At 43.0% G+C, this 18,121-nt stretch overlaps 1 protein-coding gene across 5 annotated transcripts; it reads left to right on the top strand.

The window, feature by feature from the left end:
- The first annotated feature begins 325 nt into the window (after positions 1-325).
- On the top strand, positions 326-17,948 carry ssbp3a (single stranded DNA binding protein 3a). 5 transcript variants are annotated; one of them, XM_048250955.1, is made up of 18 exons: positions 326-514; positions 1,052-1,124; positions 1,304-1,365; positions 1,747-1,831; positions 11,188-11,277; positions 13,133-13,207; positions 13,585-13,644; positions 13,776-13,830; positions 13,979-14,052; positions 14,947-15,038; positions 15,194-15,242; positions 15,370-15,405; positions 15,627-15,690; positions 15,858-15,928; positions 16,073-16,142; positions 16,283-16,311; positions 16,586-16,687; positions 17,036-17,948. In XM_048250955.1, the coding sequence occupies exons 1-18, from the start codon at positions 459-461 to the stop codon at positions 17,063-17,065; spliced, it is 1,173 nt and encodes a 390-aa protein (XP_048106912.1). In that variant the 5' UTR covers positions 326-458; the 3' UTR covers positions 17,066-17,948. The 5 variants fall into 5 exon arrangements, with proteins under 5 accessions (XP_048106912.1, XP_048106918.1, XP_048106926.1 ...); XM_048250961.1 differs by having other exon boundaries at positions 14,971-15,038; XM_048250969.1 differs by lacking the exon at positions 13,133-13,207.
- Positions 17,949-18,121: the final 173 nt, after the last annotated feature.

Consider the following 18,121-nt stretch of genomic DNA (forward strand, 5'->3'; position numbering starts at 1 on the left):
ATGTCCCCTAGGCCTAGTCTAAATAACCTTAAGCAGTGATATGAATAATGAATTGTGATTACTGTAACACAATTGTTATTATCCAAACTACTTTACTTAGACCTTAAATATGTCTCTTTTTACTAATGTAATTTCTTATAAAAAAAAAAACAAAAAAACATTTGTCATCGTATTAAACGGCTGATCAAATATTAGGCTACTAATCGCAGCCGCCCATATAGCCTATTCTTGGTTATGAAGGGCAGAGGGCGGTTTAAATGAAACAGTCTGAAGTCATTGGTAAGTATGAATGTCAATCACCAAGATTAGGTCACCGCCCATAGTCCATGCTGTGACCAGGGTCGGTTGAGCAGCACTATCACAGAAGGATGGGGTCACGGATGGGCTACACGTTGACAGCTGGAACATAAGAAATTCATCGTGGAATAACGGGCGATTCTCTCAACACATTTAAAACCATGTTTCCGAAGGGAAAAGGGAATGCCGTGCCCTCAGACGGGCAAGCTCGTGAAAAGTAAGGGCTCCGATCATGCCTACATTATTCCCTAGCTCATTCATATTGTTTCTGCTGTTTGCGCCCTATGTCCCTCCATCTATGGCGATGTTGCAGGAACATGTTTAGCCCGTTTCAGTCTAATATGAATGAAAGATTTTGTACAAACCTTGTTTTGTAGAGATGTTGAGGAATTCATATGGTCACAGTTTCGTGAATTTAAGACGAAAACAGCTTTGTTGATGTAGACTCACGACACGTTCTCTTTATGACTGAATCATTTTGTTAAAGCCCTTAAACGTTTATCAAGTAAAATATTTTCAAATGCACGTGACATACTGTGTTGATCAGTAGTTGCGCTGTAGACACATGCGATTTGTTAGGCTACTTTGTTTTCATGTTACGAATATGTTACTAACTTGGTCAAAAGGAATGTTGGCTACATTTCGCAAAGGCTGCAAAATAATAGGTTAACGTTATATTGTGTGAGATACACTATAGACCATGTAGCCTATAACCTATTCAGTTTCATCAAACCTGTCTCTTTAACTCATACAGGCTAGCATTGTATGTCTACGAGTATCTGCTTCACATCGGTGCACAGAAGTCTGCACAAACGTTCCTCTCTGAGGTGAGGTGGTCTTCTATTGTCTGTTTGTTTACATGGAGAATGACCTCTTCCGTCCATTCCGCAATGCTCTTTGTTCGGTTCAGTGTGACCTCCATTTTGAAGCTCTATCATATTGTATATTATTTTATGTGCCTTTCCATTTATGATGTTTTTGTCATTGTGTCTTTCCGTTTTCATAGATACGGTGGGAGAAAAACATTACGCTTGGTGAGCCACCAGGCTTCCTTCATTCATGGTGGTGGTAAGTTAGGTTACTTCAACTTAGTGAGGAGGATTCCTTTTAAAGTCTATTAATTGCAAATTACAAACGAGACCTCACATTTGAACTTGTCTCCTGTAGAAAATGTAATATTTAAAGGAAACGTTCTGTGCAGCTTTGTTATCAAAGGAGACATAGACTACCTATTGCTTGTTTTATTTCTCAGTGGTCTTCTCTGGTCACTCTACCTTATCCCTCAAGAGTTTCAGGTGTAATACTGCTCTACTCTAAAGACAGGAAAGACGGGCTACCTAGGCCAGTTTAATCATCCTCATAGCCTATTCTCATGTGTGTTTTCAATTTGTCCTGAAGAGCTTTTCTAATGTTATGAAATGTGTTGCTTTGTCATTAACTATGTCACAGTGTATTTTGGGATTTGTACTGTGCGGCCCCAGAAAGAAGGGACACATGCGATCACTCCAGTGAGGCCAAAGCCTTTCATGACTACGTGAGTAATGCCCCCCCCCCCCACACACCCACCCACCACACACACATCCTCCTGTCCTTTTTTGACACATGCAGTTAACAATGAAGGAATGAATAGATGGACATAATGACTCTTACGAAAAAGAACTATAGTAATACTGTATTGTTCTATAGTAGCTAGTGTGTAAACATCTGTGGTGTTCTGTAATGCTTCTATGATATCCTTACCCTCAATAGTCTTCTATAGTATCTCCAAAAATATTATAAGATTCCTATATCTTGTAGCCTATTTCTATACGATTACTAGAATATTTTGTCCCAAAATACAAGTCCTGTAGCCTAGTTCTTTTTCGTAGAGGGAGCAAGCACTTGTAAATGCTCCCTAGTTTGTTGGCTGTAGTTTAAAGGTTCATTGGAATAGGTGTGTGAAGAAAGAAATGGAAAGCCGGTAAGGGTTAAGAGACGCTTGAATAATTACATGAACAAGTGCAGGTTGCTTGAAGACATACTGTAAGGTTAACATAATCTCTCAATAGTGCTTCCTCTTTGACTTCATTAGATGAACAACAAGCCTAAATGGGGCCAGGGGAAGTGGCTGTAATTTTAATGTTACACTCTATGTTGTTGACACAAAAATATTGTATTGAAAATACGGCACTCTGTTGCATTTTTTTTGCAAGATCTATGGAATAGGAAATTAGGAGAACATGGGAAAACATTTCTATATGATCTTGTTAACTCTCACATAAATGATATAAGTAATGGTCAAAGTAAGTGCTACTACTGGACCGAATTGCTCATATGGTTTTAGTCCATTTACCTTTAAGTGCTACACTAATAGACCAGATGCAATAAACAAGCTGTGTGGAGACAGCAGTTGACCTCTCTTTAACTACAAAAAAGAGACCCTGTTCTCTCTTAGCTAGCACACCACCATCTCAAGTGCATACTTTGAAACATATGATGACTAGTAAATATCTGTCCGGACTAAACCTTAAGACTGTCGCATATTTTTATCTCTGGTGTCCAATACAGGAATGTAGACATTTGATTTTCATCAACTCTAACTCATGGTAATGGGGTCATGAGTGGTAGGACTTCTGCTGTTTGACACATAAACCAGTCTTACCCAAATCTCCTTCAAATCCCAGAGTTTTAAAATGCCGTACATGTTCTTAGGGTGGATTAAGTTGAATAAGCTGCAAGGATTTATTTTGTAATTCTGTGTTGTAGAGCGCTGGTCCCCTTTTGCAGATACTCCACTCCATGTTACATAATATTAACCCTTACATCGGCAGGCAGCAAAATAACAATCCACTGAGGGCCTACCTTCCTCAGGAAACATGCTTCAATTTAGGAATATTTCTTTTCTGAACACACCCTTGAACGCTACATGTACATGTACACACACGCACACACACACACACACACAGTCCAGGACATGACTGTCAAGCTCTCAAAGTTAAGCGGTGCCCCCCCCTTCAGAAATAGTGTTAACCAAGTCTGCCGCTGCATCCTTACCTCTTTACCAACACTAACTAGACACGCATACACACACAAACACACTGTGTAAAACAGGCCTGTCTCTTTAACAGCAGAAATAGCCTCTAGTGCAGTGTGAAGGGTGATGGGGGAGGGGGACACGAAGGACCTGATAATGGCGAGGTTTGCTGTTGCTTTTTAGCTTTTTAACCCTGACACAGCAGGAAAGGAGGGGCAGCCGCGTCCTCTCCAGCTCCCCTCCCCCACAACACAACACCACACAACACAACGCCCTGAGTGTAGGGGGGAGGACTGGGGAGGAGCGTGGAGATAAGTCGCTTGTCGAAGGATGTGCCACCTAAAAGGTGCCAATTCAGGACGATATGTTGGTTATCCGGGGGTGTATTTGTCAGCTTCATACTAAACAGGCCGGTGTGACTGACTACTGATGGTTGACCTCTTTGAAATTATAAACTCTCTTTTAACCACCAGCATGACCTTAAAATTGAATTAAAATATTGCTATGCGCGATTGGGGCAACTTAGAGGAATAGATTTGATTCTTGTTTGAAACCCACTATATATGAATGGTGTCTGTGGGCCTGTGTAAAAACCCATTCACTTGATTGAGTGAGATGCGAGAGTGATGGTCCTCCCCTCCTCTGCTCATGAGTGTCATGAGCTTTTTGTTTACTTGCATTAGACACGTTTGTTTACTTGCATTAGATCATCTGTACTGAATCAGCCAGACCTGTTAAAGAACTTAAGATGACAAGTGAATTCTTGAATTTCCCCTTGGGGATCAATAAAGTATCTATCTATCTATCTATCTATCTATCTATCTATCTATCTAAGTGAATTTCAGTATCAATATTATATTTTCCCTTTCCCTTGGCCCTCATGTGTACGCATTCTCAGATATGGTTAATAAGGATTAACACCTCTTGGAGGCAATGTAAGTCTGTATGTGTTTGTATTTGTGAGTTTTAGATTGATTGGTATGTGTTTGCATGCTTTTCTCTCTGCCATTGAATGCAATGGTGGTGTGTAGCCGTGACAATAGAGGCATCAAGTGCCTGCCAGTTTACTAGATATGTATGTTTAGTGCCCATTAGCATTTTTGACTGCAGGGCAATGCATCACAGTCAGGACTGACCAACAGATCAATGCTGTGGCTGCATTATGTTCCGATAATGAATCCTAAATATAGCCGTCTCGCAATATGCCGCTCTCCGAGTGTTGCTTAGTTGAACTGCTTCGGTCTAGCGGACTCATCAAGCAAAACATTAGCACAGGCAACTGCGGCTGCCATCAGCCGTCTGTCTGAGCAGTCCATCACAGGCCTCAGAGGGGCATGGAGAGAGGGAGGAGGAAGGAAGTGGACGGAGAGAGGGTTCTGGGGGGCTGGAAAGAGCTGGGGAGCCAAGGTGGGGAGGGGTAAAACACGGAGAGAGAGAGAGAGAGAGAGAGACTCAATCCTATTTTTTCTCTCAGTAAATGGCAAAGAATCCATCAATTTGTTCCTGAGCCATTATGAGCGCATGTTGCTCTTTCATATAGTCGTATCATTAGGGTATACACGGACAGGGGGTGCAGGGGGAGGTAATTAGGTTGCTCACTGATAAGAGGGCTCCTGTTCTTGGCTTGGGCTACTGGGATTGCCACGGCAGGCTGGGACAGGAGTAGTTGGAGAGCACAGCCCCTACCACATCTAAAATATTCCAGGAATTTCCTTGACTGTTTTTTTTCTTCCCCCTACAGAGGACCATGGTTCACTTTTGTTTTGTGAGGCTAGGTGAAGGGTTGGGGGTGGGGAAGGTTGGGTAGGGTTGGGTTCTGCTCTGGGAGAGCATGTTAAGTCTGTAGGGGGCTGGAGTGCCTTTGGTGCCTTTTGGGAGGCCTTGTTCAGGTCTGTGGGATCAGCCAGGAATCTGTTGGTGGCTTTAGCTGAGTGTGGTGAGGAAGTGCCCAGGAGAGATGCAAACAAAATGAGAGACACGGCGCGCCTCAGCCAAACCGAACATCCGGATTACGTTCCCTGTTTTGATTAATCTTACACTTGTATGGATAGCTTTTCAACGCACCACACCACTGTTTCAGTATTGCCAATTATGTGTTGCCATCTTCAACAATGAAACTAGATATTTTATTGGATATTTTCTTTGGTTCCTCGCCCAGACATGCCAGTTTCTGCCCAGAAAGATGAACAGTCAAAGGCCCTAATGAGATGATTGATTATCTACTAAATTTTTAATTTGTGTTTTGCACAGTGTCCTCGAGAGTCCCACCCTACTTAATTGATGTCACTTTTTAATCTTTTTACAGTATTTGTCAGAATCATGGTTCAATTAAGACCAAACAAATTAACTCTTACTCTATCTATTGTTTATGCTATTGTTATATTGTTATTATAAGTAAAATGATCATATTATTTGTTGATTTTTATTTTCAGTTCTTATATAACAAAGGACTGCATTCCAGTTCTGTTCAGTATTTGTCCGTTGTATGTTGTATTTTATGGTTTCCATGGCAGCAGGGCTTGTGGCAGGTGGCAGGTGATCTTGGTGGTCGCTGGTGATGAGAGCTGTTCTCATCTGTCACACTAAAGTCTGTGTTGCAGGTGGCTACCTGTTGCTAGTGTCTGGTTTTTCGAAGCACTGGCTTATCCTAATAACTATGGAGGACCACAGGTGTCACTTAAATGGCAAATGAAGTTGGTTAATTTGCCAATATAAACAGTATTTAAAAAGATAATTTACAAAAAAATATCAAATCCATTTGGCAAATCATTTGGAAAAGAATGCCTTAAAAGAACTTTACTGAAACATTGTAACCAGAGCCCTGATGTTAATGTTCCATTGTTTTCCAACAATGGAGGCTCATTCCCGGAAGTTACAATCTGCAGTTACAGCAGTAGTGGTAAAGTAATAGTATTAATAGCCTAATTATAATAATAAACTATGACAGCTTTGCAGCTCTGCTGCTCAGTTATTTATTATCAGTTCCTTATCAAATAAATTAAAAGAGGCATTCTTTTCCAAATGATTTGCCAGATCTAATGTTGATAATTTAATAATTGATTTACAAAATACTTTTTGTAAATTATATTTTTTATTAAATGTATTTAATATTTAATAACAAATTAACCAACTTCATTTGCTATTTAAGTGACACCTGTGGTCCTCCATAAATAACTACTTAGGCCTATCTGCACAGAGAAATAGACCTCAGATAGCCATTTTTGAACAGTACAGAACAGAATTTTTGATTGGTGCTGTGAGTCTTTGCTACATGGCTAGAGGTTCCAGAGGGTTCTTTAAAGGTTCCTTGTCTTCCCTCATTAGTTTTAATCAGTGATGTCTACATAGTTTTAAAAAATTTGAATACATTCTGATGAAATGTGTTACAGTTTTTGTGCTCCTTAAATGCAAGCCACTTGGCCTTTATTTAGAAGTAAGGACCACTTATACGCTGTGTTGACTGACCTCTGTTATTGCTTGATTGCCACTAAGGGGGGTTATTATTCTGTCAAGTGGAGTCGTCTGTGGGTACTCACCTTCTCCACTAATTGCTTTGCCCCCTAGATGTGACTGATGGCATAAGCGACTCTCTTCAGTGACTAGATCTACAAAATTGCATTCAAATACAAATTTTGAGAATAGAGACAGTTCCACAAAACAGTCCAAAAATGTTCATGGAGTCCCCATCAAAAGCAACTGGTTCCTTGCAATTGGCACAGAATTGTTACTGTGGTCACATTTGTGCCTGTAACATACCTGCAGCAATAGCCTCCATCCATAGCTCTATGCTTTTGTTCCCTCTGTGTTTGAGAGCCATGGAGCCTGCGTTTTTATATTCCCTGCAGAGGGGCGAACTCACCAAGGAGAGGAGACAAGGGTGCCATGGTTACTACCGCCATGCCAGTGTGGTCACAGAGGCCCCTCCGCCAGTGAACACACGAGAGGGACGAGAGCAACAGATGCCCCATTGAATTGCCAAAGGAGAGAGAGAGAGAGAGAGAGAGAGAGAGAGAGAGAGAGAGAGAGAGAGAGAGAGAGGGAATTTTGTTGTTGAGAGGAGTAGCATATGACCGAAGCAGATGGAGAGCTTTTTCTTTTTTTCTTTGAAGTCTGCCTCTACCAGTTGTACCACACCCATGTTGTCTTGACAACATCTGTCAATAATCATTGTGGGTCATGCCGATCAATTTTCCTAGAAACAAAAAAAGAAAGAAAGAATTGATGGTGCTTGACAGTAATGGCTTTCTGTGCTTTATACATAATTAACTTCTCTACCGCAGGGGTAGTTTATGATTTCTCTATCATAGGTTGGGGTTGTTGGTCTAGAGAAGAGATGAGTATCACAAAATGGCCAGAGATTACTTACATGCCTAATAGGTTTAATATTATAAAGTCGTCTTATAGGGAAACCTATTCCTCACAGGCCGTGCACTCGGGGGCAGTAATATTGTTGTTTACAGGCGGTGTTTATGGGTCTGTGTCATTTTCCCCAGAGGACATTTAAAAGGGGCCCGGCCTTCCTATGTCAATCAGTAATAAATTGTCATGGGGACAGTCCAGCATACTGTGCTGATGCTGAAGAATCAGGATAAACGTTTAGGCCATCCAAACGCTCAGAATATAAGAGTGCGTTGTTTTGTTTTTTGTTGATCATCATGTCTTTTGCCTCCATCAGTCTAACATCGATATCGTTGGCTGACTGACTGATTTTTATCTGTTATGTCTGACTGGCATATTCAGAGATTCAGGTGCTATGAAGGACTGAAAGAATGTATGTAATTATTATGTTAATAATAATAATAATTATTAAAGGGTATAATTAGCATCTAAAACAAAGTAAACAAAAAAATCAGTATTGGCATCGGTTATCAGCCAAATTGGTTTTGAACATCCGTATCCGTACAGCCCAGATTAGAGTTACACAATGATGCATCCCTACTATCTACATATGTAAGCTATTGTTATTTATTTATTCTCTATTTTACATATGTTCTATTTTACATTTGTGACCTGTTACCTATCACCACTGGCTTCATTTACCAGACACATTTGGCACTAGAAACAAACAAAGACACCCGAAAAAATGATGCAATTGATATGGCCAATTGTAATAAAGGGAATTGTATTGTTCAGAGCTGTGCAGAGCCCTCATAAAGCCTAGGATCACCTTTTCATTATTCGTTGCAAGGTTAAGTGTGAATTCTGTGACCTTTGTATTGTAGTCACCAACTGAAGTGCCCCATGAATGTCAAGACTCTAAAATGCATCAGCATAAGCATCCCCCTACCACCCCACCCCACAGCTGGCCTGGCATAGACTGCAGTAGACTTGATGCTGCACTAAGGCTGTACAAATGTGCTGGGGATTGGAGAGAAGATTAGAGGGATCACTGTCAGATGGACGACTCGCGCCGTCCACTTCCTCCAGGATGGCCTTCAGTTGGTCCCTTTAAGGCCTTATTGTGTGCTGGGTTTCAGGTGGTCAGATGGTCACACACCTCTGATGATTTGCCCCAGTGGAGATCCCTGAGCCCAGAGACAGCCCTGAGACTGAGTTCAGTCTGCAAACGATCTTTCTAGTGGGAATCACCTTGTCAAAGGGTTCTCAATTTGGATTCTCAGTCAAAATGTCAAATTGGGTGAATGTGGAAATTCACTTCTGCCACCATCACATAGGCCTACTGCCCACAAACACACAGGCACTATGGCCACTGCATGAGAACTCACTGAAAGCGTATGCTCCAACTTTACAGTTATCTTGTAAGTTTTAGTGTCAAAGTCTGTTTGAGGAGGGCTTGGTGCTTTTCATTATACTGTCTTACTCTGCTACCAACATAACAAAGGTCACAAATAGTGCAGGCCGAGGGGAAAACAGGAATCAGGAAATGAAGGCATGGGTGGTGACTGGTCATTTGGCCAGGAGCTAGCCCACCAAGCGTCCAGGTCTCCACCCTCTATCTTCTCCAGCTGTTAGTCTGAAAAAGATGGCCAATTGAACAAGCTTGTGGGATACTGTACATTATGGCGAACATTATTTTTGTATTATTTTATTTCAACCAGGACTTTTGACATCTACCAGGACTCCCATGCTGAAGTTGTCTATGCTTGGTTTCCCTTTCACCCATGTCTTCTGAAGCAAGGGCAAGCGGTGCCCTGTGGTGTATACTGTACATATTCTACACACAGCCTCCGTTTCATGCAGAAGCTGCGGGTTAGGGCTCTGTGTGATGGTGTGTTGTTTGTTACCATCAGATCCTAGGCTACTGGAGTCTGACACTACCAGGTTTCTCCCCCTGCTGTTAGATTTCACAATTGCTGAGGGGATATATTTAGACACGGCCCAATCCACATTCAGCTTTCTGTTTTGGCTGCCAGGTTCCCCAAGGGCTGCTCCGTTAGACACTGTTTACAAACATGCTAATAGTTACATGGCACCCCTAGACAAATGTTAGCTTTCTTTGTCAATATCTTTTTAAATATTCCAGTAAAGATCAATAATGCCTGAAGATTTGATCTCATCCTCCTTTTGTATTTGACAGCATCAATAGCATTCTACCAGGAAGCTATTAGCTTTGCCATCATGTTAGCTCTGTGTTTTTTAGGATGTCTCATGACATATTGCTGGCTGGTGCGGTTCTGTGTTGTGTTGACTGTTCGCACATATGCCGTGCGCCAGACTGTCTGTGATGGTGATAATCAGTGATGCTGCTCCCAGTCTAAGCACAGCAGGGACCGAGGTCTGAACAATGGGTATTATTTGACACTAATGGAGAAATGCTCTGTGTCATGCCCCTCTATGCTAATTCAAGACCCTGATAGGATTAGCGGGTGCTAATAAACAAAGGCTGCTGCAATGAATGAAAACAGTCAGTGGGGTGCACTGCTGTTTGATTGTAGGTCTTACTGTATGTCTTAGGGGGTGACATAGTCACCTTCCTCTACAGTGGTGTATTTGTTCTTAGCCTTCCATGGTTAAACACAGGCTAAAACCCAGTTTTGCCATCCAATGTAGTTACAGTTTATCCTTGGAAATGCTCAACGCACACACACACATTCATATATAACATATGTGGCATAAATGTATAAATGCCAGTCTCTTTCTCTGTCACCAGTCTGTAGTCATGCATTGGTGGTTCTCTTGTAAAGAGTAGCACCCACAGCATCACCGTCCAATCAAGTCCATTCAGACGCGATTGAACAAGATGAGCTGCTTACTTGGATTTCTTTATAAGATGCTGCCTTCCCTGCCTTTAAGTCCCTTAAATCCTGACCTCTTGTCATAATCAGCTTTCATACGTGTATGGGATTTAGCCACAGCGTGTGTAGCAGCAGCACAGAGGCCTCTAAGGCTGACACATGGTGGCTAACGCGGTCAGGGAGGAACTCACCAAAGCCCATGTTTTGGATTGAACAAAGGATGACACCAGCCACACAGAGAGTGCTCAGTGGAGTGCTTACCACATCTGAAGCATAACAAAATGACTGCAAATACATCACGTACAACAAACGTTTGAAGTTGTATGAAATACAGTTAACATCAAATGGTCATTTAGCAAAACATTTTCTGTATTGATTGAGTTTATACTGAAATTAGTGTTTCTTTGCAAAATGATTTGATGTCAGCCAAAGCATAATATAGCTAGTAAATACATTATTTGATGTCAGCCAAAGCATATACATTAAGTAAATACATTTAACAAGAAAAAATTGATGGAGACGTTGAAAATACAATAATACAATTTAGAATGTCTTTTAAAGATCTTGAATGGCGTCCTCACACATGTCTGCCATCAGATGTCTTATCATCTCATTTTTCCATAACCTGATACTGTTGGCTATGTGACTTCATGGTGTCCGTGTTCTGGTCTCTATCCACAGAGCGCTGCCGCTGCACCCAGTCCGGTGATGGGCAACATGCCTCCCTCTGAGGGCATGCCTGGTGGACCCATGCCTCCTGGGTTCTTTCAGGTGGGTGACATTTAGCTCTGCTTCACATGTCTCTTTTTATAGGCTTCTGTCTTGGTGTTTAAGAGAGTGCAGTGTTTCCCACAGAATTGAATTCCATTTGTGGTGGTACGTTTGCAGAATTAACTTTTTAACTAATTAGCACAGCGTGGTTATGCTGCTAATCAGATTTAAAGGAGAATTTCGGTGTGATATTGACCTAAAGTGTGTTAAAACATTATACCGAGAGTGAACTTTTGTCTCATAGCTCATCTCGGCTTGTCCCCTGCACTCCGAAATCTGGCGCTAGTTAGCTGATGCTACCAACAGATTTTCGATGGGGGTGCCTCGGGCATTGGCCTAGCCATGCAAATAAATCACTGTTTTACACCATTTACGAGGCTCAAAGTAACTCCACACTTCATTGGTAGACTTCCGAGGGCCCTCGAGACATTGAGAACTTTGAAACTTTGAAAAAGCACTGGTAGTTTATTTACAAGACGATTTATACAGACAGTACCTTCAGGAAGTTGACCGTTCGCCGACATCTTGAATTTAGTCACGATAAGTCGAGTGACGAGTACGAATGAACAGGTATGATAAGGGGTCAGATTTCAAAAATAATTCCGTGGAAATGCACGGATTCCAGTTGCTTCCAGTAGCAGCAACTGGAATCCATGCATTTCCACTGAATTATAAACTTCCTGTTGAAGACAAAGCAATGACTAAGGACTATTTTTTTTCTACAACATCATTCACTTGCTTCACCCCAAACAGAAGCATGTCATCTTCCTCTTCCAATCAGTGTTGGCAAGAGAGTGGCGGTCTGAACAGGCTTTCAGTGAATATGCAATCTCAGGCTTGAACATTGAGCTTCTATGTGGGCGGCCCTGGTCGCCTCACTGATAGAGGAGGGCCTGTCTGTCTGTGCGCGGAGCCCCAGTGCTGTCACAGCCGGCGCTGCCGCTGACCTCCCTGGCCTGACCCTGTGATGCCCATTATGTCTGTCCTGGTCCTCTGCCAAGCACAGGAGGGATTCACCTCAGCAGGGACCAGCAGAAAGGACTGACTGAGGGTGAAGGGGGTTCAAGGGGCTTGTGTTTGCCTCAGGTTGGGCATTTCAGGTTTGAGTGTCAGGAGAGCAAAATACATTTGATAAGGGTCCTTTGAATGGGTCACATTAGTTCTTTTTTAAAATTATTTTGTTTTGTCTTTGAAAGATTTGTGGCTGTTTCTCATTCATGCCCGTGGTGATGGTGATCAGCGTCGGAATGGGACTCCGAGGAAGCCCTGGCCTCAGCAGGGATCACGTTGTTGTCTTCCCAGGCCTGTTAATTGAATTACGCATAGGACACAGTATAGGTTTCATTCAAGCATGGAAAGTTTTACACCAAGACAAAGCTGAGTCCATTATCCCAGTGTTAAGCCATGCATCAGTGGTTATGTTGAAATGTGAGGCAGGGAAAGAGCCTGTGCAGCTGGTTTGGGTTTGACCACACTGAAGTCATGCTGCCCCCTGGTGGTGTGTCCATCTCACCATTTGGCTTGAATTTTTCGTTTGGGTGAAATTTTAGATTGCATGGTCCACACCAGGCGTTTATTTTTTGTGATAAGGCATCTTTACTCAGTTTTACAAGATGAATTAGATAAAACAAAAGGTAATCAGTTCATTCATTCAAATAAGCTCATATTTTCATATCCATGGCTTTCTTATCTTACCAGCTTTCTGGCTCTCGTGACTAGTGGCTCCGTTTCTGCATCTGCTGCTCTCTCTCTCTCTCTGGGGTTCTCTTCTCCTCTCCTGCCATGTGTCGCTTTTTGCTGCCTCTGATGCCATGGTAACGGCCATTTTTCTCTCCGCGCTTTTCCGATCTTGCAGGGTCCCCCCGGCTCCCAGCCTTCGCCTCACCCACAACCTCCCCCTAACGCTAACATGATGGGACCCCACGGGCAGGTAAACACACATCTGCAAAAGACTCGCTTTCTTTCTCACTTTCTTTCTTGCTCACATTTTCATACAATACATGCTTGCACAAATACATTGCCATTATCTTTAATGCATAGTAGAGTAGTGGGTAAGGAGTTCAGGATCTAGCATGCAGTAGCCTGAAAAGTTGGAGGTTCAATTCCTGGCTTCCACTGTTGTGCCCTTTAGCAAGGCCTTTATCCCCAAGTTGCTCTGGGGACAATGGCCCTTGTAATATAATTGACATATGAAAGTCGCTTTGGATAAAAAGCATCTGCTAAATTACTAAATGTAATATAAATGTCTTATTTTCTGTCTCACCCTGTCAGCACTGAAAGCTGACTCGCATAATCTTCTCTCGACAGCCTTTCATGTCCCCGCGGTACGCTGGAGGCCCCCGTCCACCCATTAGAATGGGCAACCAGGTACGACTGTCGTCTGGAGCCCTGTCCCATGTGTTTGGTCAGGCAGTCAGTGGTTGGGAGCAGGTTGTGTTATTGCTGCTGTGAAACGATCTCAAGGCCGTGTTGTCCTCTCTCCTGTTCCTCTTTTTCAGCTCCAAGGTGGACAGCCCTTGCCTCCAAACGTCATGGATCCCACACGACCACCAGGTACTGAGGCTTAGCCTTAACCGACACTCACAAAGAGTGTAGCCTACTGCTCATGAACATCACTCCAGTAGCAAGACTCACCACTTTGGTTCGAAAGTACAGATTCGTTTTCACTACTGAATACTACCTATTGTACTGTTATTTGCAGGCCATCCCAACTTGGGCCCCATGCAAAGAATGAATGTACCCAGGGGAATGGGCCCAATGGGAGGTGGACCACAGGTATGACCCAGCCAGAGCACCCCACAACTATTTGCTGTCTTGTGGGCTGATCTTTTACAGGACATGCTGCATGGTGTGGTCTGACTTAGAACAGTTTATCCATGTTTGCCTGGGTTTCATTCCATCATTGTCTCTTTCTAAATCTGAAGCCTGAATTAGGCAGGGATCACACTGACTAGCGGCAAGCGGCAGGTTTGCTATTGGCACGGTGGCAGCGCTAGCGTAACGCTAGCATTGAACAAGCTGAGCGTTGAACTTGGTTCAACTTTCAAAGCGCAACGCAAGCAAGTATTCAATTGTCAGTTTAAGCAAACCATTTGTGTTGCTTAGGAACGAGACAGAACTTATTATGGTCTGAGCATTGCATTACGCTTGCCGCTGCCGCTTGCCGCTGGCCAATGTGATCCCCGCCTTAATGTTCTTGTTCCTCACGATATCACTGCATATCTAGAGCATGCCAACGTAGGTGTGACAGAAAAGGAGGTTTTGTTCATTCTGAATTGTGGCCTTCCTCTTTAAGGACCTGAATAGCATAAAAAGAATACTAAACATTGTTGCTTTCACACCCTGTCATTCATAGTCATCTTTCCTTAAACATTCCTCTGTAATAGTCTGCCTGGTAACCTAGTGCTCCAGTCCCTTCCCAAACTAACCCTGGTAACCTAGTGCTCCAGTCCCTTCCCAAACTAACCCTGGTAACCTAGTGCTCCAGTCCCTTCCCAAACTAACCCTGGTAATCTAGTGCTCCCATAGACTGTATGTTCTATATATACAGTCTATGAGTGCTCCAGTCCCTTCCCAAACTAACCCTTCTCTTTCTTCCCTCTGCCTTTTTGTCTCCTGCTCCCTCTCGGTCTCCTCTCGGGCGCGTCCTCTGCTCTCTGCTTGTGGTAGTCTGAACATTGGTTATCATTGCAGAACTACGGCGGGGGAATGAGGCCTCCTCCACCCAACTCCATGGGTCCTGGCATGCCCAACATGAACATGTAAGAGCACTTTGACAGATGCCTAACTCCTCCACATTTTAGGTAGGCCAGTGAATGAAATATTCAAGTGTGGCAGCAGATGAGCCCAGTAAAGAATGACGTTTGGTTCTCCGGCCCTGATCTTGTGGTGTTGTGTTTTCGGTTCTCTCACTCAGGGGGCCTGGAGCTGGCCGGCCATGGCCTAACCCTAACAACGGCAACAATGTGAGTTTTTGCGCTATCCTGAAAAATCACCACTGTACAAATGCAACTTTCCTCTGGTATTGCCTCATCTTGACATGTAGAGTAGGATTTGTGGTTGCTAATGTGGCTGTTTCTTGATGCTTTCCAGATTCCATACTCCTCCTCCTCTCCAGGCACATACGGGGTGAGAGTTCCTTATCGATCCCTTTGTTTGTTTGTTTATTTTAATACTAGATTAGGAACTCCTCCTAACATCTCATATCTAATTACTACTGTACATCCGTGAACTCCAAACCTCTCCATCTGGAGTGTGGCTGTTGGTTTCACACACAAAATGTCAGATGTCAGTCAGTGTCAGTGTTGTGGAGCGACTGGGTGTTCATGTCCTTGTGTCTTGTCCCACAGGGTCCGCCAGGTGGCGGAGGAGGTGGCTGCCCCCCAGGAACTCCTATAATGCCCAGTCCAGCAGGTATAGTATGCCCCCCCCCAGACTCAAGCCTGCCTCCCCAACTCAACACTCAACTCCGCTCTCTGCGCTGGGCTTTATGCTCTATGCTCGTCTCTAGCTCTGCATCAGCCACACTCCCTTTCCTCTCTGTCAAGCGCGTAACGCTCGCTCTCACGTTCCACTTTCAGACTCCACTAACTCTGGTGACAACCTCTACACAATGATTAACTCTGTTCCGCCGGGGGGAAACCGGACGAATGTGAGTCCAGCGCATTCCCATGACAAAAAAAAAACTACAAATAACCCCTTCCTGAATTTTTCTCTCGCTTTCTTGTGGCGTTTGACCGTACTCTATCCTTTTCTGTCTCCTTTTCTGCCTTGCGGGGTTTCGCCCTTCCCTCAGTTCTCTATGGGTCCTAACTCTGATGGTCCCATGGGAGGAATGGAACCCCATCACATGAATGGATCATTAGGTAACCTGAGTTCAGCAGGTCCTCTCTACTAATGTGGTGCCCTCAACCTAACAATGAACTAAACATACAGAAATAACTCTAGTTTTGCTGATATGAACAGTTAATGGTGGAGTTTTAAGGAGTTTCTCTCTCTGTTATAGGTTCCAGTGATCTAGATGGGATTCCTAAGGTAATTTTGAATGTTCATCATCAAAATAATTAATCTTATAGTAGCCTACACGCATCAATACATGCACTGTGGCGTTTCTTTGGTACTTCATCATGTCAACTCTTTGATACATTGCAAAGCAGATTGGTAGCAACTGTGGTATATATTCACTATGGAGTGTGAAGAGTATTAAAGCCTGTGCAATAGCATATCTTACAGTACTCGACACCAGTAGTTGCATGAACAGTGCATTAGGATATGTAGCTGTTAAACATTTTTGGCCTTGTCCTGTCAGAACTCTCCAAACAACTTGAGTGGGATGAGTAACCCGCCTGGGACGCCGAGGGATGACGGGGATCTTGGGGGGAACTTCCTCCACTCTTTCCAGAACGAGAATGTGAGTGGAGGCCTGTGTAGTGTTTTGTGTGTGTGTGTGTGTGTGTGTGTGTGTGTGTGCAGTGTTGCATTGACTTATTTGTGGCGGCCCATTACAATATCAACATTGACCAACACACAATGATTTTTCCAGGTTGTACTAAACTGTACTTAAATCTGGTTAGGATCATAACCACGCTGCGCTAATTTCTTAAAAACTGTGGCATTCAAGTTAATTCTGCAAACCTACCACCACAAATAGAATTCAATTCTGTGGGAAACACTGGTGTGTGTACACCATCAAGTTTCACACCATATGTCCACGGCAATGTAAATCCCTACATGGCTCTCTGTCTCTCTCTACCCTCAGTACTCGCCGACCATGACCATGAGTGTGTGACCAGCCGCTGCACCGCTAGAAGAACTACGCCGCAGCCAGAGAGAGTGTGTGTAGAGGATTAATGCATATCTACCGCCATGCACTGGAGTTTTGTTCACCAGCGTCAGCAGATTAGAGTTGGTTGGGAACAGTGAAAACTTCAAGCAGCCGAGTCCCCGTAGCTCCACCTTACAAGGAGGACCTGGTTCATATCCTCAAAGACACTACTATGAATTCCGCCCCTGGGTCGAACTGTTTTTAAAATGAGCTTTTTTTATTTAGTTACAGCAGTGTTTTGTTTTTGTAATGTCTGATTTAAAAGTCAGCTATAGGATTTTTTTTTACCCATGATGCCCTCTCAAAACACGGTGGAAGACTAGAAGACTAAAGGAGGCTGTCTAACACTTCAGTCTCATCGAAAGAAGTCCATGGAAGCAAGTAATATGGGAACAGCTCCACTGGAAATCCATAGAAGGATTTGCTCTGTTGGCTGGTTGAAGACCATTCCAGCTTCTCTCTGATGTAAAACATCAAACTCAGTAACGACTACCGTTGGGAATTTCTTTTTTGTTTGTTTGTTTTTTTTTAAAACGCAATGCCTCACCAATAACAACAGTTCCTCATTGACAGAGACTATCCACAGTGACGGACAGTGAGCTTGGTGAATGTGGAGGACTATTAGCTTTAAGTGGTTTATTCAAGAGGCAGAGAGTGACTGAGAGAACCATATTGCTCACTTCTCTACCTGTTTTATCAGCAGAGGGGTCCATGATGAATTGTATATCAACCTATTTTGATTGGACAGTAAAAAAATCTATTCTTTTTTTAAGTTTCACATTCACATCTATGTATGTCCTTGTCATGAGTTGTGTTTGAGCTATTGATAAACTTGATATTGCAGAAATCAGTGCCTGTGTGTGGATTTGAATGTCTTAATTCATGTGACTTAAATGAAAACTAAAGCATCTAACTGTAACTATAATCTAAAATAAATTCTGAAACAAGAACCTTTTTTACCCAAAAAAGTCATTAAGAACATAAACTACAAATGCTGGTTAGTATGACTTGATAAATACT

Source organism: Alosa alosa, chromosome 1, assembly GCF_017589495.1.
Source record: "Alosa alosa isolate M-15738 ecotype Scorff River chromosome 1, AALO_Geno_1.1, whole genome shotgun sequence".
NCBI lineage: Eukaryota > Metazoa > Chordata > Actinopteri > Clupeiformes > Clupeidae > Alosa > Alosa alosa.

Coding starts and splice junctions, on each gene's coding strand:
- ssbp3a (XM_048250955.1), top strand. CDS start 459: ATGTTTCCGAAGGGAAAAGGGAATGCCGTGCCCTCAGACGGGCAAGCT. Junction 15,243..15,369: donor ACCCTAACAACGGCAACAAT/GTGAGTTTTTGC, acceptor GATGCTTTCCAG/ATTCCATACTCCTCCTCCTC. Junction 16,688..17,035: donor ACTCTTTCCAGAACGAGAAT/GTGAGTGGAGGC, acceptor CTCTACCCTCAG/TACTCGCCGACCATGACCAT.